Source organism: Streptopelia decaocto, assembly GCF_964273445.1.
Source record: "Streptopelia decaocto genome assembly, chromosome: 16".
NCBI lineage: Eukaryota > Metazoa > Chordata > Aves > Columbiformes > Columbidae > Streptopelia > Streptopelia decaocto.
Window position 1 is genome coordinate 5,482,956 of NC_138671.1, and position 26,587 is coordinate 5,509,542.

The window sequence follows — 26,587 nt, forward strand, 5'->3', positions numbered from 1 at the left end:
GAATAAGTACAAATATTGAACTATCAATGTTTGAATCCTTAATCAACTTTAATTTAGGAGTGCAGAGCCTTAGAACAGGTATGGGTAGTGTTTCTGCTCTTCTTGCAATGGCTGAGGACCAAATATTCTTTCTCTTGCGCTTAAGGTTTAAACATTTTAAGTGAACAATGAGCATTCACAACCATGTTAGGGTATGAAAGCTGTACAAGGGACATACCCTCACAGCAAGATGTTTTAAGTCAACTGCAGACTCATTTGAGCAGGAAAGGAAATATCACCAGAGCAGATGGATCTGTTATTATGCAATAGAGTGGTTTTTTTGCGGCTTCATCTGAAAGTATTTAACACCGACTGCTTGTCAGTGGCAAGATACTAAAGTAAGTGGATGTTCTTTGATCTGGGTTGACAATTCCTGTGCTTAAGACATGATCTTGCGAGAACCCCGGGAGGAAATTGAAAAGGATGTCGTGTAGCCCTGATTCCAGAGGGTTTCTGCACGCAGTGAAGATGTACAAGCACTTTGAACTTGACATAATTTAATGAGAAGCTTGGAGATAAGCGTGTTCTTAGGCACTTTACAGAGCATGTGCATGCTTTTGTAAGATAATTCCTGCTAGCAACTGCTTTGCAGTATTCAGATGGGGAAGAAGAAAGGAACTCCCAAAAGCAGCTGTGAAAAAGTCAGAGAGAGTGGATATGTATGTATGTGTGTGTGTGTGTGTGTGTGTGTGTGTGTGTGTGTGTGTTGGGGGGCTGGCAAGTTTGATTAAAACAATCATTACTGTGTTGTTTTTATTTTTGTCCATCTAGGGCCATGCATATGAAAGGTTCAGGTTCACCACGTTTTACATCTACTTTGCTTTGATAATCGCTGAGCTGATCCTTTCATGTTTTAAAGAAAAGCCTCCATTTTTTTCCCCTGTTAATACAGATCCTGTAAGTATTTTCACTTGGCTTTTTTTTTGCATTTTACGGACTATAGCATGTTTTGAGAGTTCCACTGAAAATACTTGTCATTGAAAACAGCTTTGGATTGTCATTGACATTGCAGTACTTAGTGACCCCTCGATGAGGCACTGGATATGGGGAGTAATATTGGATTTTGAAGCCTTTTCCCATTATATGACTGGAAGCTATATAGTGAAATCAGCTCTCCTACTTGCTATTCTGCAGCAGTTTAAATTACATTTATGAATATTGAAATGTAATATGAATTATTTCGAGAGTGGGTTTTATGAAGACGGTGGTCTCCTTGCTTAACATTCATTTAGATTTAGCCAAAGTCTATAAGAGTTATCTTAATAAACGAGTTCTATATATATTGAGATAGATATGGAAAAAAACATTAATAACAGAAGATATTAGTGGTGTCACAGGTTAAATTTCTTCTCCAATTCATAAAATGGTCTCTATAATTGGATTTATGTTTCAACAAAGTTGAGAGAGAAGCTGAGTTCATTTCTTAAAATGAACATTTCAGAAACTATAGAGTGACATTTCACTTTATGAAAGTGTGATTTAAAGGCAGTATATGCAGCAATTTTTAGAGGTAAAAAATGTTCTGCATAACCTGGGAAATGAAAGAAATCAATCTGATGTCTCATTTGGACATAGGTACATACGTGTAATATACCGTAAAATATACCAACACTGATCAAAATTGACTGTCTTCTTAGTAAAGTAATTGTAAATATTTTGCTTTGTTTTTGTTTTATTTCCCTCCCATAATTTCACTATAGAATCCATGTCCAGAGTTAACTTCAGGCTTCCTGTCAAGACTGACGTTTTGGTGGTTTACAAGGTGAGTTTCTCTTGTCAAGTTCTTGGACAGCTGACAGCCCCAAACTCCACTTGCCATACGTGTTGAATAGAGTTGCCAACATAGAGATTCTTTTTCTCTGTAAGTAGTTGATGTCGGATGCTTTTTCATCCAGAAGGGTGTCAGCACTTCTAACATTTGCCTTTTTAGAAACAGCTTTCGGAGTGCTCATACCACCCAAACTTCTCTGAAGAGCAGTGGCAGCAACTGGGGGATGGCTAATAAAGTGTCCAGCCTGGTTGTGGTTGCCACGTGCTGGCGTATAACCTAACCCAAGACAGAAGGCTGTGTTTCACAAGATTAATTGTGGCAACCTTTCACCTGCCTGATGAGGCATTTTGTTTCCTGTTGAGGTCCATGACCTAATGCTTTTTTTATAAGGAAGTTTTCCATGCAAGAGGGAAAGTAAACTGGGTTATCAGTACACATGATTACCACCAACTGATACTGCTGTCGAAAGGCGTGTGTATTAAAGATGCAAATTGGAGACTGGGCTTACTACTACTCCATGATAAAGCCACGGAACAGCTGTCAAAGGTCATGTTAAGACCCATTTTTTTTCATAGTGGTTGAGGGTGTTGATGTTCATTCTTCCATCCGTGTAACTTTATTGCCTTGGCAGAAGCCCTGTAAAGTTGTTTTTAGAAAGAGGGAGATCTTTCTAAACTTCCAGAGTTTTGAATATTTAGCTTCCCCATCGAGATCCTTGGCAACTAGATGTTTGTATCCCTTGACAAAATTCCTCTTACAGTTGAGGAACTGTAGTTTTCAGAGAAGTCTGATTTCCCTTTAACTTATGTGAGCTTCACTTTTGCATTTTGTTCACCTCTGACAATTATTTCAGGTAGACTTAGCTATTTTCACGTCCAAAGCTTCACTGTTTTTGTTCAACACCACAGTTTCATTCAAATGCTTCCGGTAGTTGGTTTTTATTGTCTTTTGTTTCTGAAGTGATGTTTTCAATAAAATACATGTAATCAAAACTACATAATGTCCTTTCCTTAATTGCAAACATCAATATAAGGAACAAAGGGAGATGAAGGTATAATTATCACCCTTTCTGCGGAGACGTATCTTCTTGCTTTTGTTAGCTTAATAGTCCCAGAGTTACTGGCAGTGCTGTAAGTACTATTAGCCAAACTGAATTGGACTGTTTTTCTCCATATGTGCAGCATGGCAATTCTTGGGTACAAAAGGCCCCTTGAAGATAAAGATTTGTGGTCGCTGAATGAAGATGATACTTCAAAAATTATTGTGCAACAACTAAGTAAAGAGTGGGACAAAGAAAAAGCCGAGTGCAAACAGTGAGTACATGAACAAGTCTGCAGAGACTGATCTGAGTTGTTTCAACATCAATAAACTGCTCATCCCTGAAAATGAGTGGGCTAAAAATGCCACCTACCTCTTCAACCTATCTGTTCTTTATTCATATTAACAGTGAAATTTGCTTATTTTAATGAGTCTAGGCAGAGGCAGGATCCCTCTGGGGGCTTGTGTGCCACCAACACGCTTTTGAACCAGGTGCTTAAAATCTACGTGGGCAGGTTGTGCCGTTTACCACGTGGAAAAGGGCTGAAAATGTGTAAACAGAAGGGGTTGAGTTGGTTGAGTTGTGGAAAATGAACAGCTTTCATCACTGACCCGTAGATATCTAACCCGATAACTGCATCCCTCCTGGGCACATTAGAGCACAACTTCTAGATACCATAAACCTACAGGATTTCCCCATCATGAGTTTTTCTGGCTTGACACTATTTTTAGCCGTAGGGCTCTTAGCAGTGAGCAATTCTTTACTCCCCAGCAGTAAAGATAGGAAACTCAAAACATGTGAAAGGCAGGGGAGGAAGAGATATCCCACTTGAAGAGCTGAGACCCTGCTCCTGTTGACTAGAAAGGTAGCAGCAAAAATCTCATAGTCTTTGATGGAAATGGGATGAGGATCAGAACCTGCAGATAGTTATATCCATGCTGGAGAGGATTTCCTTTTTATTGCATGTACTGTCCTAATCTATTCTTAAGAAATTATCTATTGTGCAACTGTATTTCCTTCTCCCACTGGTTAGTGTCCAAAATGTTTCCAAACAAATAGATGTGATAATAGTGTGTTTCAAATGAAAAATGTCAATAAGGAGGAGGCCTGCACTTCCATTTCCTTTCATTGTGGAGATTTCTTCCCTGTGTGGAGGCTTTCCTCTGTTCTCTTCTGGGCATATCCTTGCCAATTTGGAAAGACCCCATTATGTGATAATATTAGGAGAGAGTTGTAAGGCTCTTGGCAAGGCTAAATATGATGTGGAGAGTTCCACTTCGCGGCTAAAATTTGAAAGGTTTCCAGCACTAACACCAGCAGCTTCTGCACTAAGCAGCTTCTAAACTGGTGCTCTGTGTATGTGTGTTGTGGGTTTCCTTTTTTTATTAATGTCTCTATTTTTATGGTGTGGAATAACGTTCATTGTCTGGGTTCTGGTCTTTTTGCACAGACATAAATCTTACTCCCCCAGGATTCTATATAGTAAGAGCGCAACCATTGTGCACAAGTGCCGAGGGTCCAGGAAAACTTTTGCTAGGAAACCAGGAACCATGCCTGGAGTTTTGTCATGGGATTCATTGCATTTGGAAATTATTCATAGAAACTGGGGCCAGTTGGCAATGAATTTAACCATAAATTCTGGCTTGTATTAAGCTCAGGTAACATTTTGTGGTGGTTGCTATAATGATTCTAAGCTGGGGAAAAGAGGAAAACAAAGAAAATCACTGTACTCTAGATTGCTGGGTTTCACATAACTCTAAAAGCTTTGTGGCTCTGCTTATTCTTCAGTTATAGGTAGGTATTCTCAATTACTTTCTGTCAATTAACATTAGCGGTAGTTGCTTGGGAGCTGTTGTAAAGTCTTTTTTTTACTCTTCTCAAATCTGCTCTAAACAAGCTTTTATGACATTAAAAATGCTGTGTCAAGTTGCACATGTGTTGAAAGTGTCATGGAAAATATTTGCAGTATACGTAATAGTTTATTTTAGAAGACTTAATCAGTTGCAACTCTGACATAGCTAAAGCTTTAAACTTATTGCAGTGATTATCACGTTTCTTTTGTTCTTAAACCTACAAAACCTATTTTACATTTTGCTTCACAGCTGTCTTGTAAATTACTGTTAAATAATTGCTAATAATTCATTTGCTACTAATGAGTTACAGGAGAGATCAGTGTGGATTGAAGTTGTTATTATAGATAGTAAAGCAGGCAAAGAGTATTTTTCCTTTGCTTTTCCTCGCTTTGCCTGTATGGCTCAAGTTTCTACTTACTTTAGTGGTAAGTGCAGTTGCTTTGGAGAAAGAGCTGTGCTGGATGGAGGAGAGCGAGCTGGAATCTACTTTCCTTCAGTTTTCGCTTCTGAGACTGTCCTCATGGAGGCAAATTGAAGATGCAGGGCCTTGTCATCACCGTTGGGAAAGCCACATGTTTTCCCGTGAGATAATCAGCACCTATTATCTGCCCTGCTATAAATAATGGAAACCAGGCACATGCTTTTCGCTTTGATGAAAAGCTGGGTGTGAGCAGTCCCACACGCTGCCGAAAACCTGACGTCACCCAGACACCCCCAGTAAACACCACGAGTGCGTTTTCTCCCTTTGGGATCTTTGTGCTGCGAGAGAACTATTGCGTTGCTGTTAGCTCACTGTAATAAACATTTTTAATAGCACCAAGCCAGGGGCAAAGAGTCTTGTTTCTTCAAATCCTTTAATGAGTTTAACAGCCTGGTTGCCAGAAAAATAAGGCATTGCTTATAAACTCTCCAGGTTTGATCTGGAAGGACAAAGACAACACAGTTTATTCTTGTCTGGGGGTGGCGGGGGGGAAAGGCAAATAAACAAAACTAAATTGTCTGGTTTAGGTTCCCCTCTGCCCTCAAACTTTATTGCAAAGAAATCAGAATTTGTCCATGCCTTTGTTTGAAAGGACGTGAACAAGTTTCTACCTGTGGACTGTTACCCACAGTGATCATTTTGAATGCTCACGGGCTGTTGGAATTATTTGTAACTACAGCCAGTTCCAAAAAATCTGCACATGCTTTATGAAGAATCATAAATCCAACCTCAATTGGTAGCACTTACAAGCTATTTCTCAAATGCCTTCTTGTAAGTCTTCACTTTTTCTAGAGCCTCTCTTCCATCTGTCCCTTCTTATAAGGCTTATGTGCCCCAGACTAATTTCCTTCTCCCTGTTCCACCTGGACTTAACCTTCCTGGCTGACATTTAGGAAATTAATCTCTAGGTCCCATAGCCCCCAAGAAACAACAACCATTCGGTCTTTGCTGGTAGAAAAACTGCCAAGCTGCTCTTTGAGAGCGATTCAAGGGGGAAATTATTTCCCAGAGCACCCCCTCTTTATTGATGGGCAACAGAAGTCAGGCACCTAAACCCCAGAGTTGCTTCTAGAACATTTCATCAGTCAGTCTCAAAGAGCTTTGCAGGAGAGGTCACTTTTGTTGGCTTATTTTGCAGATGGAGAAAGGGACGCACAAAGTAAGAAAGGAATACAGCCAAACAGGGTTTAAATGCTTAAATTGTCACCTGTGTAAAATTTAGGCACCTAAACCCAAAGTTCTGTCCTGGAAGAGCCTTGGACAGCTGTGGTCCAGGTCTCGGAGCTGGCTCAGCTTTGGAGGTGCCATGGCTTGTACTCTTTCAAGTTTCCAGGAATGCAAAGCTCTGTGTTTTGAGAGGGCTGTGCTTGCTTCCTCCCTTCGCTTGGCGTGTGGTTCGATGCCTGTCTCTCCAGAGGGATCCAGACGACTTCTCCAAAAGCAGCTGTGTGATCAGATAAGGCTAAAGGTTTAGTACAGTTGCTAATTGAATAAAGAATACAGTGTCAGAAGGACTAGGTGGGGGTGTCTTTGTGATATGTAAACAGCAACCGTTGGAGGATTCCTTTACAAGAAATTAGAGATTCAAGATCAACTCTGTCCTATGCCAAAGGAAATCAAGCCTTCAACTCCTACTTCTTTGGGCCACGTTTTCTTCCCGTGGGGATTGGTTTTTCTGCCTTGTGGAGGACACCCCATAAGTACTGCAGAAAAAAGAAAACGAGACTCATGACGCAAGACTGGCCTATCCCTAAGCACATCTAGATCCTGTTGGAAGTCTTGCTGTTGGTCGGTGGCACAGCAAAGAAAGAAGCAGACTTTTAGATGTTACTGCAGTGCAGTGCACGTAGGGCAATAACATTCTCATCCGTTGTTTCCAACTTCTTGTTTCATTCCCCTAGGAAAGAAGATGTGACATATATGAAGAAATCTAACAATGTGCTGAATCACATTGGGGATGGTCCAGAGGAAGCAGAAGTTCTGATCAGAGACAAAAGGCACAACAGAAAACCTTCCTTTCTCAAAGCTTTGTTGAGGACCTTTGGGCCATACTTCCTAATCGGCTCCTTCTTCAAGCTGATACAAGACCTACTTTCTTTCGTCAACCCTCAGCTGTTAAGGTTGGTTTAGTGTGTGAGTAGTTTCTATGTGCAGTCCCTGTGGAGGCTTGGCTTTGGCACGGAGGATTTATTTTTGAAATGTACAACTAGTTCCCCTCACAGTGCTGCGTGTGTATGCTCCCCCACCTTCCCGCTGAAATGCCGTAAAACAGGAGTTCTTTATTGTGAACTAAGCTGTAAATTGGGCAAGCTTCACTGAAATGCGAGATTCATAAACCGCCCATCACCGATAGACAGCTTTGAATTACAAATTACCTGTTGCTCCGTGCAGCAGTCCAAAGCAATTTCTCCCCGTTTCTAAAGGATTATTTGTGAAATCAAAGCAAAGCACTGCTTGCTGGATCCAGTCGTCTCTGTACATCTGATACCCATGTGTATTGGTGGTGGCCGCAGCTGTAGTGTGACTTGATGTATAAATGAAGCGTGATGCTCAAGTATGTGGTGCTTTGGCCGTGCTGCTGTCATCTGGGAAAGATTTTGTACCATTTAGATGAGTTCATGTATTCTTAGTTGTGCACAGCAATGAGAGTGTGCGAGGCACAGTTGTGCTACTTTTCCATGTGGAAGAAAAATATGGTTCTGTTAAAAAACAAATTAGAAAGGTCATGACAGAAGTGGTGTGTCCTTAAACTCTCATTGTATGAGGAGCACCTGTACATCTCCAGAGGGACTAGTTGCTCAGCCTAATCCACAAAGGAATTTGCACAATCCCCACAGTCTTTTTCTCTGTTAGTATTATTATTGTAGTGAGAATTTCACCAGATAATCATTAAGTAACAGTGGAAATACCCACATTTCTATCTAACAATTATATTGTATTTTCAAATCAATGGAAAAGCACATAGTCCTGGGAATGCATGGGAGAAGAATAGAGTTTGGATGGAGCCCACAGGTGAAGGTGGGGAGAAGAGCCCTGCTCCTATATGAGTGTCTCAGTGTGGAGCTGTGTTCTGAGATCATGTTGTTCTGTGACATACTCAGGAATTTGCTAAAAAGAGGGTCCAACCCAGTATGGTGACATTTAATAGCTTACAATCTGTCTTCTTCCAGAGTCCCTAGCGAAGAGGAGGCAGCTGGCTTCCTTCTGAGAACACATTAAGTATAATCTATTCTGGGAATTTCTCAAGTTTGCATAAATTCCTGGATATGTTGTCAGTGATATCTGTAGGCATATGATGGGGAATTTCTTCTCAAGTCTAAATTCCTGCCGTGTTGGAAAATGCGCTGCTGGTGGTAAGAGAAAATGGAAAAGCCGCGGCTGTCTGGCAGGCTGCACATAAGAGAGTTTGATGTTGCTAAGAAAATTGCTGAATCCCATGCTGGGGCTAATGAGGAAAAGGTTTTCCTGAAGCTTTCCACTTACAGCATGAACAACTGGTGCAGTGCAGAAGGAAGATCTTTCTGGAGTGGAAGAAGAAAGATGTAGCAACCTCATGCTTCTAACGCAAGGCTTTGGAACCTGATCTGTAGTTTCCAGGTGTATTTTTCCCCCTGCAGGTTATTTGAACCATGGAGTCAAATCTCTGTTCTGCCCATATTTTGACAATTCAATTCTCCGGTCAGTAGGCTGAAATCACAGATGTGATTTTTGGGAATGCTGGATGTTACCATAGGTTGTTCAGCTGTTTGCTGCATGTCAGTGTGCAGGTCTCACAGGGAGAGCAGCTGCGTGTAGTAAGAAATGGCTTATTAATAAAAGATGATATAGGCAGTTTAATGGCACTGCTGTTGTACTGAAAAAGTAGGAGTGAAGAGCTCCTTACGCATCCATCCAGGAGGGTGTCTTTTAGTCTAGTTTTTTTGTGGGAAAACACTCCAGGCAGAAGCACTCGGGCTGCTTGCAAAGGGTTTGGGTGAGAAGCTGGTTCCTCCTGCTTTACTACACGGTCCGACTGTGTCCTGTCATTCACCTCCTGCCCCGGGGGGCTGCCTAGCAGAGCTCAGACAGTGAGCCATGTGTTTAAACCATGGTCTCGGGGGAAACCCAGGGTTTCTCATCATATTTCATTTTCTACAGGCTCATTTGCAAGTGGACTTTCTCACTGGCAAAGCCAAAGGTTTTGCTGTTGTATGTTTGCAATGTTGTTTGACTGAAATCGTTACTCAGCTTGCATCCTGGAGAGCTGTTTACTTTTTGTGGTTAGAGAGAGGATGTGGCAGGATGCCAGAGTTGCGAGAAGCTGCGATATGTCCCATTAAACTTACTGCATGTTTTTTATTTTTGTTTCTTTTTTCACTTTCCTTCCCTAATCTTCTAAAAAACAGTGCATTAATCGGCTTCATTAAGAACAAAGATGCCCCAGCCTGGTGGGGATTTTTGATCGCGGCTTTGATGTTTATCTGTGCCGTGCTGCAGACACTCATACTTCACCAGCATTTCCAGTACTGCTTTGTTACTGGGATGAGGCTGAGAACTGGGATCACTGGAGTGATATACCGAAAGGTAAGACTGGAAGCATTTAATGGGCTGGAACACCAGGCCGTAGCCCAGCAAGTGGCCTCCATTCTCAAATACTTGGGGAAGAGGAGGTGTATCAGAGAAGAACAGTCTCTGGAAAATAAAAGATTGTTTATTTGAAGAGTTTCTAGGAGTATCTCTGTCATGCTTTACGGAGTTTTCTAGTGATCAGCAGCAGCTTAATGTGAGTGTTCTGGGAGGTCACCAGACATATCACAAGCAAATACTGGTTCACTTTAGATACTTGGAAAAGGGATCCAGGGGAATAGTGTGCTTGTGCTGTGAGTTGATAAGATGCAACCAGATGTTCTCAGAATGCTACATACTGCTTGAGATAGAGGTGCTCACAGGCGAAACATTTCTTGAAGTCTTGTTCTTTGAAGATTAGGAATTGATGTAACTGTGAATTATTTTATTCTTGTTGGAGAGGCACTTTGTTGGGGAGTGGCTTGTTTTGCTAATAATTGATTACTTCTCTGTGTTTTTCCATATGTATCAAGGTTGTGAATCCACTGAATCTCTCTTATTTCTTAGTCCTTAGTCATCACAAACTCAGCAAAGCGCTCATCTACCATTGGAGAAATTGTCAACTTGATGTCAGTGGATGCCCAGCGCTTCATGGACCTGATGACTTTCCTGAACATGTTGTGGTCTGCACCACTCCAGATATTTCTGGCTTTGTATTTCCTCTGGCAGGTACAGACATCGTCACACTTTATCAGAATTCATCTCAATGGTGTGCAAGCTTGTTATCTTTTGTTAATTTGAGCCACCACTGCTTTTTAAAAACTTACTCTTCTGGCCTGTAGTAAAATAGTTTGTAGTGGGGTACACAATCAATAAGTCTCTTAATTATTTTGTTCAGCTGGTAGGTAAGATAAGTCACTTGAAGCAAAGGACAGCCTGTTTGTCTCCTCCGTCTCTACCGTGTTTGATAGGATCAATCTTGGACTCATCACAATGTTCTTTGTAGTTGAAACAAGTGAGAACTTGAGGGAAATGGTTTAAAAACCAAACCAAACCAAACCAAAAACCACCTGGACAAAGGAAATGTAAGCCATCTATAAAGATTATATTACACCACATAAAGGAGTTTGTGCAAGCCACCATGAAACAAATCTCGCCTGGAATAAACATAGTTTTCCCTTTGCTACAGTAAAGTTGTTTCTGGTTTACTCCAGGTTCAGTTTGAGCCCTGGCTTTCATCTTTAAAATGTTTCCATGCAATTAATGTGTTTTACTGCATAAAACAGTAGCACCAGCATAACCGTCCTGATTTAGACTCAAAAGCCATAAGTTGCAGCAGCTTTATGAGTTACTGCCCTGCCGGTAAGCTGGACCCTGGTAGCAGTTTGTGTGCTTTTACTTACACTGAGGCAGCTGGGGTAATTCTGTAATTACAGCTCCCTGCTCAGAGATAAATCAATGGAAAAATTCCTTCTGTGTAGCTTATTTGTTCCTTTTCTACAGTTGCTCAATAGATCTGTATTTGCATTAGTGCAAGCGTACTTTCCTCTCCCAATGGGAACCACTTAACAGGTAAACGGCAAAGCGCTCTGCTTTCACCAATACTAGCATAATAATAATTCTAGGCGGATGCTGTCATATTTTTCTGTCTCTCATTAGTGTTCTGTGGAATCAGAACACTTCACTGGGAGGAGTTCAGCTTGTCCGTGGAAAACATTCATTAGTGAGGCAATGCACTTCTGTTTCTATAACCTGCTCTTGTTTTAATGCTCACCATGGGGAACAGCAGCACTTGGGTGCAACAAAAACTTACCTTTATTTTTTTTCAATCAAGACTTTAGGGCCTCCTGTGCTGGCGGGAGTCGCCGTGATGGTTTTACTTATCCCATTTAACGCTGCGATAGCGATGAAAACCAGAGCATTCCAGGTAAGGTCCCAGCAGAGAGGGTGACGTTATCTGAATTGGCAGTTGTGCTATGAGAAACCAAGGCATCGCTGGTTGTCCTGGCTGTTAATGAGCTGCTGTTTGCACCGATTTATTTATGAGCAAGATAGTACTGATATATTTAATAGCTGTATCCTCTCAGATAGTTTTTCCATAGCGAATTGAATGCTATTTAAGGGCAAGGTGTGGCATTGAGTCAGTGGCTCTTCATAGTGCAGGAGCAGCTTCTGGAAACAGCAAGAAGTTTCTGAGTCTCCACATCCCTTCACCCGCTACCTTCTTCTAGGAGTCTCTGGAGAAATGGCAAATAAATGCTGTTCTTAGGGCTGTGAATGGCTGTTTTCAGAGATGGGAACTGAAACCTGGGAGCTTGTGTTTGATGCTAACAACCAGTGTTGATTTTTCACTGCTGCTGAGCTGGGCTAAATTTGAATTATTATCTTTAGGTAAAAGGATCTTTTATTCCTTTCTGTGTAGCCTTAGTTGTCTCTAGTCAGGGAAGGCTGAAAAACCAATATAATAGTGCCCTCTGGCTTTGTGCTGGAAAATCTAATAAGTGGCTTGTGCTGTGCAACCTATCAGATTAAAAAAAAAAAGATCAAGCTGTTGATGTATAAAAAGGTAAGAGTTGGAAAACGAGTATAAATGATGACATTCAGGCACAGCCTTAGTAACAGAGCAGTATTATTATGTGCCTTAAAGAGACATTCAGACTTCCCATTAAATCTCTTGGATGCTGACATGTTAGTATTAACATTCCTTGTCTCCCTTGCCCATTCTAAGATGATCAGAGCTGCATCACTTGGTGTGTGTGTGTGTGAACACGGTTTTTCATTTTGTCCATACAGCTGAGTGGGTTATTTTTTAAAAAAAATAAATAACCGAGTGAAGCACTGTATTCTAATGTATAGGAAAAAAAAATAAAGGGAGTTTTTCAAGGGATGCCATAAGAAATACAACTGTGCATATCAGGAAAACAATCTGAAGAAATCAAAGGAAGAGGTAGGGTAGGATTTTTGTGAAGTGCCTGAATCTTTCTTTAAGGTGGTTATGAAAATGTTATCCCTAACAGAGAAGATGAGTAAAAAGCTTTTATACTCTGCTTTTGAGCCATTTTCTTTGATTTCTGGTTTCTTTGGAGGTACAGACTTGCACGATGAGCTTACTGATAACAGCCTGAATTACTTTAATTACCTTTTGCATCGTCTTTATTAATAGCCCAAGGACCATCCCAGCTGTGAGACAACATGTGGAAATCTCAGTTCTAGTAATTCCTGTGACACTCTGTCTCCTGTGTTTACTAATAACCCAGGTGGAACAAATGCGATATAAAGACTCCCGCATTAAATTAATGAATGAGATTCTGGGTGGCATAAAGGTGCTGAAGCTATATGCTTGGGAACCATCGTTTTCAGAAAAAGTGTTGGAGATACGAAAGAATGAGCTGCGAGTTTTGAAAAAGTCCGCCTATCTCAATTCTTTGTCCACCTTCGCATGGATCAGCGCGCCGTTCCTGGTAAATTGAATTTTCATGATTTTCTAAGCTGTACAAGTACATCCTTGAAGGATAAGTGTGAGACTTTCTGCTTACTAAATGTACACGGGAATAAAATGTAAATACTTTAAAGAAAAAATATTCACACGCTTTGAAGCAAAGTTCCTTGTTCTCTAAAGCCCTTTTGTTAATCAGTATGAAAGTATGTATTGATAAAGCCTGCCAGTGGAAGCTGGGAATAGCTGTGTCAGGAGAATTACCAACCACTTCAAAGTACTTCCCATAACAAATTGCAACTGGAATTTAAAACCTCAGAGATATTTGTGAATAGAAATGTAATTGAGTCAGTCATGACGTCTGTCTTAAGCTCTCATTTCTACCTTTTGCTTGTTTTAGTGGGAGAGGGAGTTGTTAAATTATTCTACAACCTTAAAAAAATAATTATTTAGTATAAAAAATAAAGCCCAAATGATACATAGCCAATTCTGAAATGCTTTTTCCTCTGTTTTCTCTTTCCCTCTGTTTTCCACTTCATTGCACTGTGATCCCTTTTGCAGAAAGGCTTTTGATGAACAAAAACATTCAGATAAGTGCTTTGTCAAAAATATTCCGAGCCAAGTGTTCTTGAGATCAAAGGCCCAACCCTGCAGAAATATTCTTAACGGCTTCAAGATCCTGCGTCTTTCATGTTTCCTTAATGTTAATGCACTTCCTTAAATACATGTTCCCGTTCCTATTCACAGTTAATTTTACTGCATAGGATGGTCCCTCCACATGGATGGTCCCTGTTGTACAGTGAACCAGCAAATAACTTGGATTTTATTCCCTTTCCTGTAGTAAGTCTTGTTTGCTTAGCCTGCAGTTTACAATGGGAAAATTTGCTCGGGTGGAGCTGGAAATGCAGCCAAACCACAGCCAGATAACAGCTTCTCCTTTTTATTTACCTGAGTTCTCTAGTTCACCTCTTGTTCCCCCTGGTTCAGCTAAACGTAGCCATTAGGAATCCGAAAGTTATTTTTTTCTGCGTGCCTTTTTTTGTACCAACTTGTCGATGTGACTTGTCACTCTTAAAGCGTGTTGAAAAGGTCAGAAACGGAGAATTTGCCCAATTTTGTTGATACTTTTATTTCAAAGGCACCTGTCAGGCTTGACTGCTTTTTAAAATGTCAAAATCTTACCTACATCTTGCAGTAAACTCACTCTCTGGCTTTCAGGTGGCACTGACGACATTTGCTGTATATGTCTTGGTGGATGAGAATAATATCCTGGATGCAGAAAAGGCTTTTGTCTCCCTCTCCTTGTTTAATATCTTAAAGTTTCCCCTCAATATGCTTCCGCAAGTCATTAGCAACATTGCCCAGGTAAGGAGGAGCCGGTGCATAAGTTGTTCTGAACAACTTGAACAAAAAGAACCTCAGATGTCCCTGGGCAACAAAGATGATTTAGGGAGTGGAGCATCTCCCGTGTGAGGAAAGGCTGAGGGAGCTGGGGCTCTGGAGCTTGGAGAAGAGGAGACTGAGGGGTGACCTCATTAATGGTTATAAATATGTGAAGGGTGAGTGTCAGGAGGATGGAGCCAGGCTCTTCCCAGTGACAACCAATGGTAGGACAAGGGGTAATGGGTTCAAACTGGAACACAAGAGGTTCCACTTAAATTTGAGAAGAAACTTCTTCATGGTGAGGGTGACAGAGCCTGGAACAGGCTGCCCAGGGAGGTTGTGGAGTCTCCTTCTCTGCAGACATTCCAACCCGCCTGGACACCTTCCTGTGTAACCTCATCTGGGTGTTCCTGCTCCATGGGGGGATTGCACTGGATGAGCTTTCCCTTCCAACCCCTGACATTCTGTGATTTCTGGAATGCATTCCCCTGTTAGCTGGTTTTATTTCTAATACCCTTTCTCTGCTGCTGCCCCGTGTTGGCAAGCCTGACATCTGAGTAAGCTTGTCTGTGTGAATTTTGCTTCTCTCAGATGAACTCAGCTTGGCCTAAGAAATTTCACAGTTAAAAGCTTGAATCTCAGCATAAGGCTGATAGCTGGGAAATAATGAGTCACTGTTCAGGGAGCCCATGGGGTGAGAGCTGAAGCCATTCTGTACGCTGTCTTTTTTCAGTGGTAAGAGCATTAAGTCCTCATTAAATGAATGATAAAATAACGCCACACTCTTTTCTTAGACAAGCGTTTCCCTAAAGAGAATTCAGCAGTTCCTGTGTCATGATGAACTTGATCCAACTTGTGTGGAAACAAAAGTAATTGCACCAGGTAAAGACATCAGTATTTTTCTGAAGTATGCTAGTACCACAAACATCTTGTATTTGTTTTGGACTGGTTGGGTTATGAAAAAAGAAAATAACGACCATAATCTTAGGTTAAAAAAAAAAAGCTGCTGCTTTGAAAATTATGTGTTTGTTGTTCAGGCTGGGTGGAAGTTACAAAATAAAGTTTCCCCCTATATTTTTGAGCTTTGGGCTGAGTTACTGGGCCTGAGTTTGCATCTGCAATGTGTTGGATGCCAACAGCGCTGGATAATGAAGCGCATCCACTGACTCGGGACAGCAAGACCTGCTCAAACCTCTTGCATTGCACGAATGCTCGGGAACATTATAAACAGTTTTGGGTTTTTTTTTTGTGCTGGAAGCAGTATTCTAAAATGAATAAGCCAACCAGGTGGTCTCAAAAATAAAGTGTGTTTTTTTATGTAATGCAGTTTGGTGACAACTGTGGTTTGAAACCCCTCCTGTGTGTGATGGTGTGGACAGAGGAGGAGGAGGGGTGGCTGTGTGGCTGTCATGCGATTGCTGTTACACGCCACCCCACCAGGAGGTAAAGAAAGCCGGCAGATCTGTCACTTGTCACTGTGACAAGCCAAAAGCTGCGCAGAGGCAAATTTAATCTGATACACCAAGGCAACAGCACGCTGTGGTCCCCTACCGACTTGAAAGTGGTTTCTTAAGGAAAGTTGTGCCAACAGCTGCGTGGGGATTCTGAGCAGTAAACGTTGGGACCAGCCTCACCGGGGCAGGGGGAAGCAGGACAGATTTCCAGCTCCATCGGTCTGTAAGCACAGTCTATAGCTTAAGCTGCTATCCGTTATTTTTGCTCTGAATGAGCCTGTCTTGTGAGCCACAGTCACGAGACTGCGCTTCCCATGCCGGTAGGAAAGGGAACCGCAGGGTACACGAAACGCCCGTAAATAAAGATTCCTCTGTCTGCCGGTCCCTCAGCTGTGCTGTTCTGTGTAATAACACGTCTCCTGCCTTCTCTGTTGTTGTGTTTTGTCATGCAGGCAATGCCATCAGCGTAACGAATGCGACGTTCAGCTGGGGAAAGGAGCTTAAGCCATCTTTGAAAGAGTAAGATTTCTTTATGCGCTTGCAATGCAGCGGCTTCCCGGTTTCTGGCTCCTGGGAGGTCTATCTGAAAGATTTCTAGTAATATCTGCGGGCTCACTTCTGGAAAAGGTTGTTCCCACACATCCCATATGTGCATCTCTGCTGCCTTTAAAACTTTGAGCTAATCCTCGTGATACTGAGGCTTTACAGAACAGCGCTGTAAGGCTTTAGCTCTGCGGTGACTAGAATAATATAAGTTACCTACGAAAGGATAGAAAGGCTGTGTAAATTTCATAAATAGACTTTTTTTTTTAACTGAAGCATTGGACAAATCAAATTGATGTGATGGATTGTAAAGGCAGTTGAGATGTCTTAGTTGGGATTTGTGAACAGTGGTCTGTTCTTTTAAGAGTCTTGTGGCAGGCTCATCCCTCTGGATGTACGTGGGCCATTTCCAGACTATGGGAGTGCATGTTTTGCACATTTGCCTATTTGAAAGAATACAAACCGAATTTGCGTGGAAGCACATACTTCCTTATGTCATGCTTTGTTGTCAGATCAAAATCACAGAAACCTGGTAAGTGTTCTTAGATCCTCAGTCCAAGGATCTCGTGCTGCTGTGCCGAGTATATTATGTGAACAGCTTATATAATGATAACGTACAAGCAAGAGGCTTAGAGTTCAAAGGAGCCAGTTTGTTTCAGGCAAACAAATCTGCATCCAGGTAGACTTCAGTGTTCTGGGCTTTATTTCAGGAAGAACCAGCACCTCCAGCTCAAATTGCTAGCCACCGGGGCCTAAAAAGTATCTGGTGGCTTCCTAAAGTAGCAATAAGTCAAAACTCAGCGAACTAGAGGGAAAGAGTAATGAAGAAAAATTGTAGTGCTTTTGAGTTTTCCTGCTTTGAATGCTGTTTGTTTGTTTGTTTAAAAACAAGCAACAAACAAAAAAAACCCCTCTTGCTGTGTACAAAATATCAACTACTCGCTTGGTAAGACTCCACATAAGAATTAAAACCCTAGTTCAGCATCAGGATCTGTGCCAACAGAAGTCTGGCCAGATTTCATTTGCGAAAGACATTTGGATGGCAAAGAGACTGTGTCCATCAGTCATTTCCAAATCAGTTCGCCTTCAAAACCAGGACCTGAAGCACTACCTTTAAGAACATAGTGGGGAGAACAGTAAAGAATTCTAATTGGGAAAGTTTTGTTTTTCTTGTGTCATTGTGAACCCTATTTACCAGCACTGGAAATACAGTACTAAAGTGGTTTGAACATTTTCAGATGAGATATATTTGCTCACTGCTTTCGTGCAATTGCTCTTGTTTTTAAAATCAGAAAGCAAAAGATGTCTGGAAGATTGCTTGCATTGTTTGACTTCCTGATGGACTGATAGGACACAGATGAGGGTCTTGGAAGGCTTGGTACCAATCCTACTGATTTAATAACCAACAAGATATTAATAGATTAATGCTGGGTTTCCATTTACTCCTGTAGTGCTGGTTACACTTGATTGTACACAAGAAAGGGAAGGAGAAGGCCAGTGACCAGGCTGTGCTTACTATATCCAGGCAGGCTGAGGTCAGGCTGTGTATTTCAGGTTTAAAGACCCATAATGTCTTTAGTAAACTGATGTTTAATTAATTTCCAGCCTGTTTCCTCCACAGTATAAATCTGTTGGTCCCCAGTGGTGCTTTGGTTGCCGTTGTTGGCCACGTGGGCTGCGGGAAGTCTTCTCTGGTGTCTGCTCTCCTGGGTGAAATGGAAAAGCTGGAAGGAGAAGTGGCTGTGAAGGTTGGTGTTGTTTACGATGCCATTTAACGATGCTGTGGAAATGTGGTGCTTATTCCTGCCATTGCTCATAATGCACATCAGGCTGGAGAGGGAATTCTGTTTGCTCCTGCGCCAGCTTGTCCGCTTGTTTATTTGAGTTTTGCCCACACCTGTTCAATTGTTTCACCTGAAATGACTTTCCTGATTCTATCAACTATACATCAGCCATTAGTACACGTGTATGTGTAATGTGAATGTGTATCAAACAGGAGCTATATCTGTGTGCTGCAGATCTTAATCAGAGTTCTAAGCATGAATTGCTTCTTGTTACAAGTCAGGTTTCCTTTCTCCCTCCACGTTCTAGGGTTCTGTTGCTTATGTGCCTCAACAAGCCTGGATCCAGAACGCCACACTGAAAGATAACATTTTGTTTGGCCAAGCTCCTAATGACCAAAAATACCAAAGTGCCTTGGAGGCCTGTGCTTTAAAAACTGACCTGGAAGTGCTGCCAGGAGGAGATCAGACTGAGATAGGAGAGAAGGTACGGTCATTTCCCTTTTTATCTTCTTTTTTTGAGTCTGACATGCTTGGTGATTCCTGTTCTGTCCAGCTAAAGAGGAAATGCTGTGAAATCAGCACCAGATTGGGTTTGATCTTCACAATGGCATCCCTACTACAATCAATACTGAAACACGTGGGGCAGTTTTGTGAAAGACAATTGGACTTAATCTTGTTCCTAACTTAAAGCATGTGTTTCTCCTTGGTGCATAAGTACACCTCTAACCCTGGGAAATCAGAGCATCCTCCATTTGCTGTCCAATTGTAAAGGTCCATCTGTCCAGAATACTTAAAAGTCCTTCCTTTTCCCGTAGAGATAAAAAGGGAGGGAACATATGGTGTGCGTCAAGTGAAAAAGTGATATGATCATCCCTTAACACCTCATTTTAATGAGAAACTTTTACATCTGTGATTACCAACATAGTTGTTTTTTATTTTCTTTTCATTTGCCGCTAAATTTGAAATGGAAATTGTGAAGAGGGGGGGATTTGTGGATTTGTGTGGAAGATGAGAGATGTGGAAGATGTTCCAGGTGCCTCAGCCGTGCTTTGAATGTGTGCATTTTACATCCCGGTTGATGGTCTTCCTTTTTATAGTTTTGCGTTTTCAAGAGCTCCCTTTAGGAGCTTATTAAGCAAGAGGCTTATTCAGTCTCCAGATTGCTGGGTGAGTGGAAGTTTGGCAGCGAACAAACAGATTTAGAGGCGTTCTGTTCCTGTCTCTGGCTCGGAGTGAGTTATTCTCTTCAGCGTCTCATGTTTCAATTTAGCATCTGTGCGTTTGGCTGGGCGAGAGCCACGACAAGTCATCGCCGTTGTTGGAACCGCGTTGCGTGACGTGTTTTGTTCTCTCCTCTTTCCTTCCAGGGCATCAACCTCTCCGGCGGGCAGCGGCAGCGGGTGAGCCTGGCCCGTGCAGTGTACAGCAACTCCGACATCTACCTGTTAGACGACCCCCTCTCTGCCGTGGACTCGCACGTCGCAAAGCACATCTTTGACAAAGTCATTGGTCCAGACGGGGTGCTGAAAGGAAAAGTAAGCTGGCATTTAGATCCTCTTGAGAAATGCACACGAACTCAGAAACACGGCTGGGTAACAGGAAAGCTATTTCACCACCGAGGCTTGAGTGCTGAATCATTCTGAACTTCTGTGTTTAATTGGCGACGTGGACACCTTTCCCCGCAGCAGAGACTCTGCAGTCAGCTGCTGTTTGGGCATGCCCAGAAGTGATGTGAACTACTCAGAATATGTAGAGGCAGAAACCTGCTCTGCCTTTATAATCCCTACTCTGAGATCTGCAAAAACAAGACATTTGCAGAAACTTGTAAAGGTTTTGTCAGCTTAGTAGTGCTGCTCGTTACTCAGCGCAGTGAGGAAGTTGTAGCAGTTTACTCATTTTACAGAGGTCTTTAGCAGTAGGCTATCAAATTGCAATCTCTTTTCTTCCCCTTCTACTCCTGCTATGATCTTCTCAGGCTATCTCAGAGCTCAAGAGGAAAGGGCTGCAAAGAAAACCAACACAGGGGAAAGGGGGAATGATAATTCAGTTGGTTTGCTTCCTTCTGTGGTTATATCAGCACGTGGGAGGAAGAATAGTAAGTTCATGTGCTTATCTCCAAGATAACAAGGACAGTATATTTTCCCTGGAATTTCAGCTTGACATGATAATTCACTCCCTGTCCCAAAAATGTGGTAGTATTTGGCTTGCTGAGGAGTTTTAGTCCCCATGGTGACAACTGAGAGATGTGGGGTTTTTCTCTTTTTCCCTGTCCAGACCCGAATTCTGGTGACCCATGGCATCAGCTTCCTGCCTCAGGTAGACCATATAGTTGTCCTGGTAGATGGCAAAATCTCTGAGATGGGATCTTACCAAGAGCTTCTGAAACAAAACAAGGACTTTGCAGAATTCCTGCGGAATTATGCACTTGATGACGACATCGAAGAGGACGAGCCAACAAGTACAGTATTCCTTTTTCTTAAAATGTGCCTTTTTCTGACAACCAGATTATAGATATTTTCTCTGTATAAAATGTCACTTGCTTCTTCATGACAACCTGGCATTTGCCTTTCTGTGCTACCCTGAAGATTATTGACTGTGTCCAGGTCTGTATTATTGATAAATACTTTCACAAATTTCTTTCAAATTTTCATGTAGCTTGTCCTAGAAAAAAAGCAGTTCTTGTGTTAGAAATGACTTTAATGTTATTAATTTATTTTGCAATTAGCAAGGTCAAGCTCAGCAGGAAAATGCAGTAGTCAAGAACAAAGTGGGCTTGCTATGAAAGGGGTAACCCAGAGTCTGTAGTTATATATTGTTGGATTTTTCATATAGCACAGTTCAAGCAACATTTTAATCTTGGGTTACTTTTCAGCTTGGTTTGGTTCTGATAAAACGATACGAGATTAAAGCATGTCGGTAAATGTTTCCTGTGTGTGACAGTGTTCCCACGCTCTCTGATGGCAGCACTGATCCTCTCCAGACAGGCAGGGGGACACGTGTGACATCTCCCAGCAACAGCAGAGCCTTGCAGCAGATCCCGACAGGACTGCCCCATCCCCACATCATGCCCAGAGCACTCCCTAGGCGTGAATTTAGCTAGAACCGAGTATAACACCATCACTTAACATTTCTGATGTGCTAAAGGAATGTGATGTTAATGCATTTGGCAGCCAGCCTGCCTCGCAAGGTCTTTTTGACTGAGTTAGAAGTGATGCACAGAAGGGCTGTAAGCAAAACTATGGGGAGTTTATGCACTAAGATTTTCCTGCTGTGGTATTGTTTTTCATGACTCTTACTTTGTAGAGCCACCTTTTTCTGTGCTTTTCGCCTCCTTCAGCAGGCATTCTGAGATGTGATCTTGTCTTGCAGTGCTGGAGGAGGAAGAAGTCCTGCTAGCTGAAGACACCCTCAGCATCCACAACGATCTGGCAGACAACGAACCGGTGACGAACGAGGTCCGCAAACAGTTTCTTAGGTAAATATGAGGTCCTCTTGTGTTATAGTCCGTGTCTGGGGTGAAACACATCTGAAGGATGTTAGTCACATACTGCCTCTCAGTCTGGGCTTTAGTTTCCTTAGTTTCCTCTTGTAAATAAATAAATTGGTTTAGTGTCCTTTGGAAAATAAATGTGAAAGAACATGCAAAGATCAAACATCTATTCCTACAATCCTTTTCTTAATCCGAACCGAACCAATTTCTTAAAGCAGCGCTCTAATTTTCAGGTAGCCCCACTGTGTATATTTACCCCCACAACACCAAACTGCTACCCGTTGTATGATAAATAAACCCTTTGCATTGCGCCTTTCTGTTGGGAATCTTGGAAATCCTTACAAGTTTTCCTAACTGTACCCTTGGACGGTGTCAAGCTACTGTTGATGTGAAAAGAGAGAAGCACAGGGGTTGGTTTTGAAACGTCTGGCTTGCAATGAAGCCTCTAATGGCCTTTACCCAAGAGCCCAGGTCCTGGCACAGCCTTTGCTTGGAATTATATTTCTGGCATCACCAAACATCAGTGAATATTCAGAGGGTGGCACAAGCACCCGTAGCTGTGAGTGCGGCTGGCATGGGAACTCAGCGGAAGAGCTGGGAATAAATCCAATCTGCTGCATCCCAGTCTTGCCTTAACACTGCCACAATATGCCCTTTTTCTCCTAATGACTCTCTTGTTTTGACTAGGCAACTCAGTGTAATATCTTCTGAGGGAGGAGAATGTCCCAACAAAATGTCAACGAAACGAAGAGTCTGTGAGAAGAAGCCAGCAGAGCCTCCTCCGCCAAGAAAAAACCCGAACGAGAAACTTATTCAGGCTGAAACCACTGAAACGGGAACGGTATGGTTTGATTCCCCCCTTCCTTTTTCTACACTTATTCTTTCTGTTTCAAAAAAATCCTTTTTATTTCTACACTGGATGCAGTTCTGTTAAACGTGTTGCATAAATCATGACTGCAGGCTTTAGGCGTTAATCTGGCGGCCAGTGATCATTCAGATGTGGGACTTTGGCAGAGGTTTCTGTGCCTGGCAAGGGCTACGTACTTTGCGGAAAAAAAGAAAAAATAAGAAAAATCCCTTCGAGCTCCTGCCAGAGTCACCTGATACTGCGGAGCACTGAGCTCCATCAGCCCTGCCTGAGCCGTGCTGTTGGTCTTTAAACTCTTTGGCTGGTGCTGGGTCCAGCTGGGTATCTGGTGACCGCAGCAGTGGGTGACACGAGCCAGCTGGCAGGTCTGCCCTGACTCCCGTCACCCCATCTGCAAGAGTGTTTTGTTGTTATTAATATGCTCTTAGGGACAAAAGGGGCAGCGCTCTTCCCTGAGCAAAGCCAGGGCATGAAATGGGAACAGGGAAAAGAAGAGAAGGGGAAAAACAGACAACGGCAATACAAAAGTAAAAGCAAGGGACAGAAAGGAGCAGGGAGGTTCTGCTAACGAAAGCCCCTTCCCTCCGCTTCAGAAGGCTCAATGTGTCCTGTTTAGTCTGATGTGCGTGGACCATGTCACAGACATGTAATTAACTGTTTCTGTGCATTATTTTAGCTTTCTAAGTCCCTAATCAACAACACTTGTTCTTTTAATTATTCCTTCTTATGCTTTCTTTGCAACTGGGTTTTGTAGTCTCTGTCTCTTTTTGCTCGTCTGCCGTTTCGCAGAGAAGAGAGAGCAGCTTTCCTTTGTGCCACAAGCCTCATCTCTTTATGCTCCTGTTGGGGTGCACAAGCATTTGGTGGTACTTTTAAGCTGCTGTAGGGACACCTGAATGGAGGCATATTCAGCACTTTTCCTCAAATAGGCCATTTAAAGTAGTCCTGAGCTGGGTACGCCTGCCAAGTCGCTGCTTTTGCTTGAAAATCTTGGCTCCTGTTCCTGTTACCCGTCCTTCGCTGCTATTTAATCAGCCTCTTCTTTTTTTTGTTTTTCTTCCCATCTGGTCTAGTCTTAAAACCTAAACCCCCACAAAACTAATAACGTACAGTTTCTCGAAATGAAGGAAAAGAGTATTTCAGAGAAGTTCTCTGTGGTATGTTAGAGTTTGGGCACTTTTGAATTTAGCAGCTCCTCTACTGAAGAATTTTCTTCTCTCTTTTTCCGTCTCAACTCCTGATCGTATAAGTTGTACAGAGCAGCTTCGGTGTGTGATTTTTTGCAGGTGAAGCTAACGGTGTTCTGGCAATATGTGAAGGCTGTCAGCCCTGTCATTTCTTTAGTGATATGTTTCCTATATTGCTGTCAAAATGCTGCTGCTATTGGGGCCAACGTGTGGCTCAGTGACTGGACCAACGAGCCGGTGGTAAACGGGACTCAGCAGAACACAGCAATGCGAATCGGAGTCTACGCTGCCTTGGGCCTCTTGCAAGGTGAAACCAGATAAAATCGTGATGTCTCAGTGTTTAGTAAAGAGGAATTAGGTGGGGAAGCCGTGGCGACAGTTGCCAATGGCCCAAAATCCACCCCCCCGAAATCCTGTTCTAAGCAAGGGATGTAACAGAACTTGGAGCTACAAAGTCTGAGCTCAACCTAACACTTATAATTTTGTTGTCAAGCCCTTGGAGGGGGTTGAATGGCTGACGTAGAAGCCTGAGAGAGGTAAGTTGGAGAGAAGACATGAAAACTTAGGTGCAAAAGAGACTGAAGAGCTGTTGTGAGGTTGTGGCATTAGGACTTCATAAAGGCTTGGGGAAAGAAGAGGGAGGATGGTTGTGGTGAAATCCTACGCAACACATTCCTGTGCTTAGGCAGCAGTGTCGGCAATGCCATAGTGTTAATGTGCCCGGTAAGAGGGGGTGGACAGGGAATATAGTAAAGGAAAACAAACTTCTATCACAACAAAAGGCTGAGTGTCAAAGAGCTGGAATCGGGAACATCGTTCTCACTGGTTAACATGTCTCCTTTTCACCTGTTAGGCCTCATAGTGCTCATCAGCTCCTTCACCCTGGCCATGGGAGGGATCACCGCAGCCCGGACACTCCACGCTGCGCTGCTGGAGAACAAATTTCACACCCCGCAGTCCTTCTACGACACCACCCCGACCGGCCGAATCATCAACCGCTTCTCCAAGGACATCTACGTGATCGATGAAGTAATCCCACCGACCATCCTGATGTTCCTCGGCACATTCTTCACCTCTTTATCAACGATGATTGTAATTATAGCCAGTACTCCGCTCTTCGCTGTGGTTATAGTTCCACTTGCAATTCTATACTACTTTGTTCAGGTAACCGCAATCTGACTACTGTTGTAATGACTCTTATTCCATTGTTTGTCTTTCTTTTTAGGAAAAACAAGAAGAATTTGGGGGAAAATTGAAATATCTGAAGTAGCTACAATTTTATGTAAACAAAACATTATTTACTCCTCTCAGAAAAAGAAGTGTCCTGTGAAATGTGGTTATGAAATAAACAGGCATAACCTTGTTTTGCTTTTAAGTAACAACAGATAAGCCTGCTGCTGGAGGTAGAGCTGCAGTGCACTTCAGTATATTGAAGTGTGTATATCTGACATACTGACAAGTTCTTAAAGCAGAGAGGAGTTAAAATATTGAAAATGCAAAGCATCAGTTTCATTGACTTGTGAGCAAAAATGGAGCTTATGTTATAGACCTTAAACAGAGGCAAATAATGGAGGTGCAAATTCATGTTTCATGTTCTTGCAAGATGAGGCTTCTACAGATGGATTCATTTTGTTAGGCTGTATTAACTAAATTTAAAGGGACATAGATAAATTCAACTTGCAGTCAATAGAAATTGCAGTTAGCCAATACTCTGTTGTGGAGTGAAGCCAAGATAACTTTCTTAAAAATCTTCTTAATTATAGAGAACATTTTGGAGGGTTGAAGTGCATCAGTAGCAATCTCCCTTATATCCTTAACCTAAAAAAAACCCTTTACTCTTAATTAGAAGAGCAAGTATTTAATGTACCCTTCACTTTTCTCCAAAACAACGGCAGCGATTCTACGTAGCCACCTCCCGCCAGCTGAAGCGCCTGGAGTCTGTGAGCAGATCTCCCATCTACTCGCACTTCTCGGAGACCGTCTCAGGGGCCAGTGTCATCAGAGCCTACAGGAGAGTGAAATCCTTCATAGACATGAGTGACCAGAAGACAGATGAAAATCAGAAGAGTTACTATCCTGGCATAGTATCCAACAGGTAAAAAGGCATAAAACCTTCCCACTTAAAGAATCCTGTGTTTGCATAACTGCTCCAAGCGACGTTTACAACTCTGCTCACATCTGCCTTTCCCTCAGGTGGCTGGGCATTCGAGTCGAGTTTGTGGGGAGCTGTATTGTCCTTTTTGCTGCCCTTTTTGCTGTCATTGGTAAAAACAGCCTGAATCCTGGCTTGGTGGGACTTTCAGTATCTTATGCGTTGCAGGTATGTGTTGTAGCTTTCTGTTCACTGATGGGTTTGTGTTTTTGTAGATGGTATGGATCTATCAGCAATAATTTATGTGCTTGTTAAAGCTGAAGTTAATAAGGAAATAATCAAAATGAGTTGTGGGAGATAATCTGTATTCACCCAAGCTGTGGAGAATTTAGCAGATGTAATGGCCTCACTCTTGCCAGAAGCTTTTATATGGCATGAGTGCGCAGGCTTGCTGTCAGCAATTTCCCAGTGAGACCCGTGACTAGAGCAATGGCTTCCAACCAACTTTTTGGAGATGTCCATTTCTTAAATCACTGTGGGAGTCATATGCTTCTTCACATGGCTACCTGATTATCTGTAGACTTCTTGGCCCAGTAACTGTATTAGTGTCAATGCAAAGGTA

At 42.3% G+C, this 26,587-nt stretch overlaps 1 protein-coding gene across 2 annotated transcripts in view; it reads left to right on the top strand.

Moving 5' to 3' along the window:
• Positions 1-26,587, top strand: part of ABCC3 (ATP binding cassette subfamily C member 3) — a 47,667-nt gene that overhangs the window by 15,890 nt on the left and 5,190 nt on the right. For both annotated transcript variants that reach the window (XR_014185521.1, XM_082067035.1), the window contains exons 5-25: positions 811-936; positions 1,740-1,801; positions 2,992-3,123; positions 7,085-7,303; positions 9,569-9,746; positions 10,296-10,457; positions 11,563-11,655; positions 12,986-13,189; positions 14,383-14,529; positions 15,342-15,429; positions 16,454-16,520; positions 18,166-18,292; positions 18,636-18,812; positions 19,696-19,863; positions 20,603-20,786; positions 21,698-21,803; positions 22,506-22,659; positions 23,973-24,180; positions 24,727-25,037; positions 25,769-25,968; positions 26,067-26,193. Coding sequence is in view for 1 of the 2 variants with exons in the window: in XM_082067035.1 (XP_081923161.1) it covers positions 811-936; positions 1,740-1,801; positions 2,992-3,123; positions 7,085-7,303; positions 9,569-9,746; positions 10,296-10,457; positions 11,563-11,655; positions 12,986-13,189; positions 14,383-14,529; positions 15,342-15,429; positions 16,454-16,520; positions 18,166-18,292; positions 18,636-18,812; positions 19,696-19,863; positions 20,603-20,786; positions 21,698-21,803; positions 22,506-22,659; positions 23,973-24,180; positions 24,727-25,037; positions 25,769-25,968; positions 26,067-26,193 (3,240 nt within the window). In the remaining variant the exon portion in view is untranslated. The remainder of the gene's footprint in view (positions 1-810; positions 937-1,739; positions 1,802-2,991; positions 3,124-7,084; positions 7,304-9,568; positions 9,747-10,295; positions 10,458-11,562; positions 11,656-12,985; positions 13,190-14,382; positions 14,530-15,341; positions 15,430-16,453; positions 16,521-18,165; positions 18,293-18,635; positions 18,813-19,695; positions 19,864-20,602; positions 20,787-21,697; positions 21,804-22,505; positions 22,660-23,972; positions 24,181-24,726; positions 25,038-25,768; positions 25,969-26,066; positions 26,194-26,587) is intronic.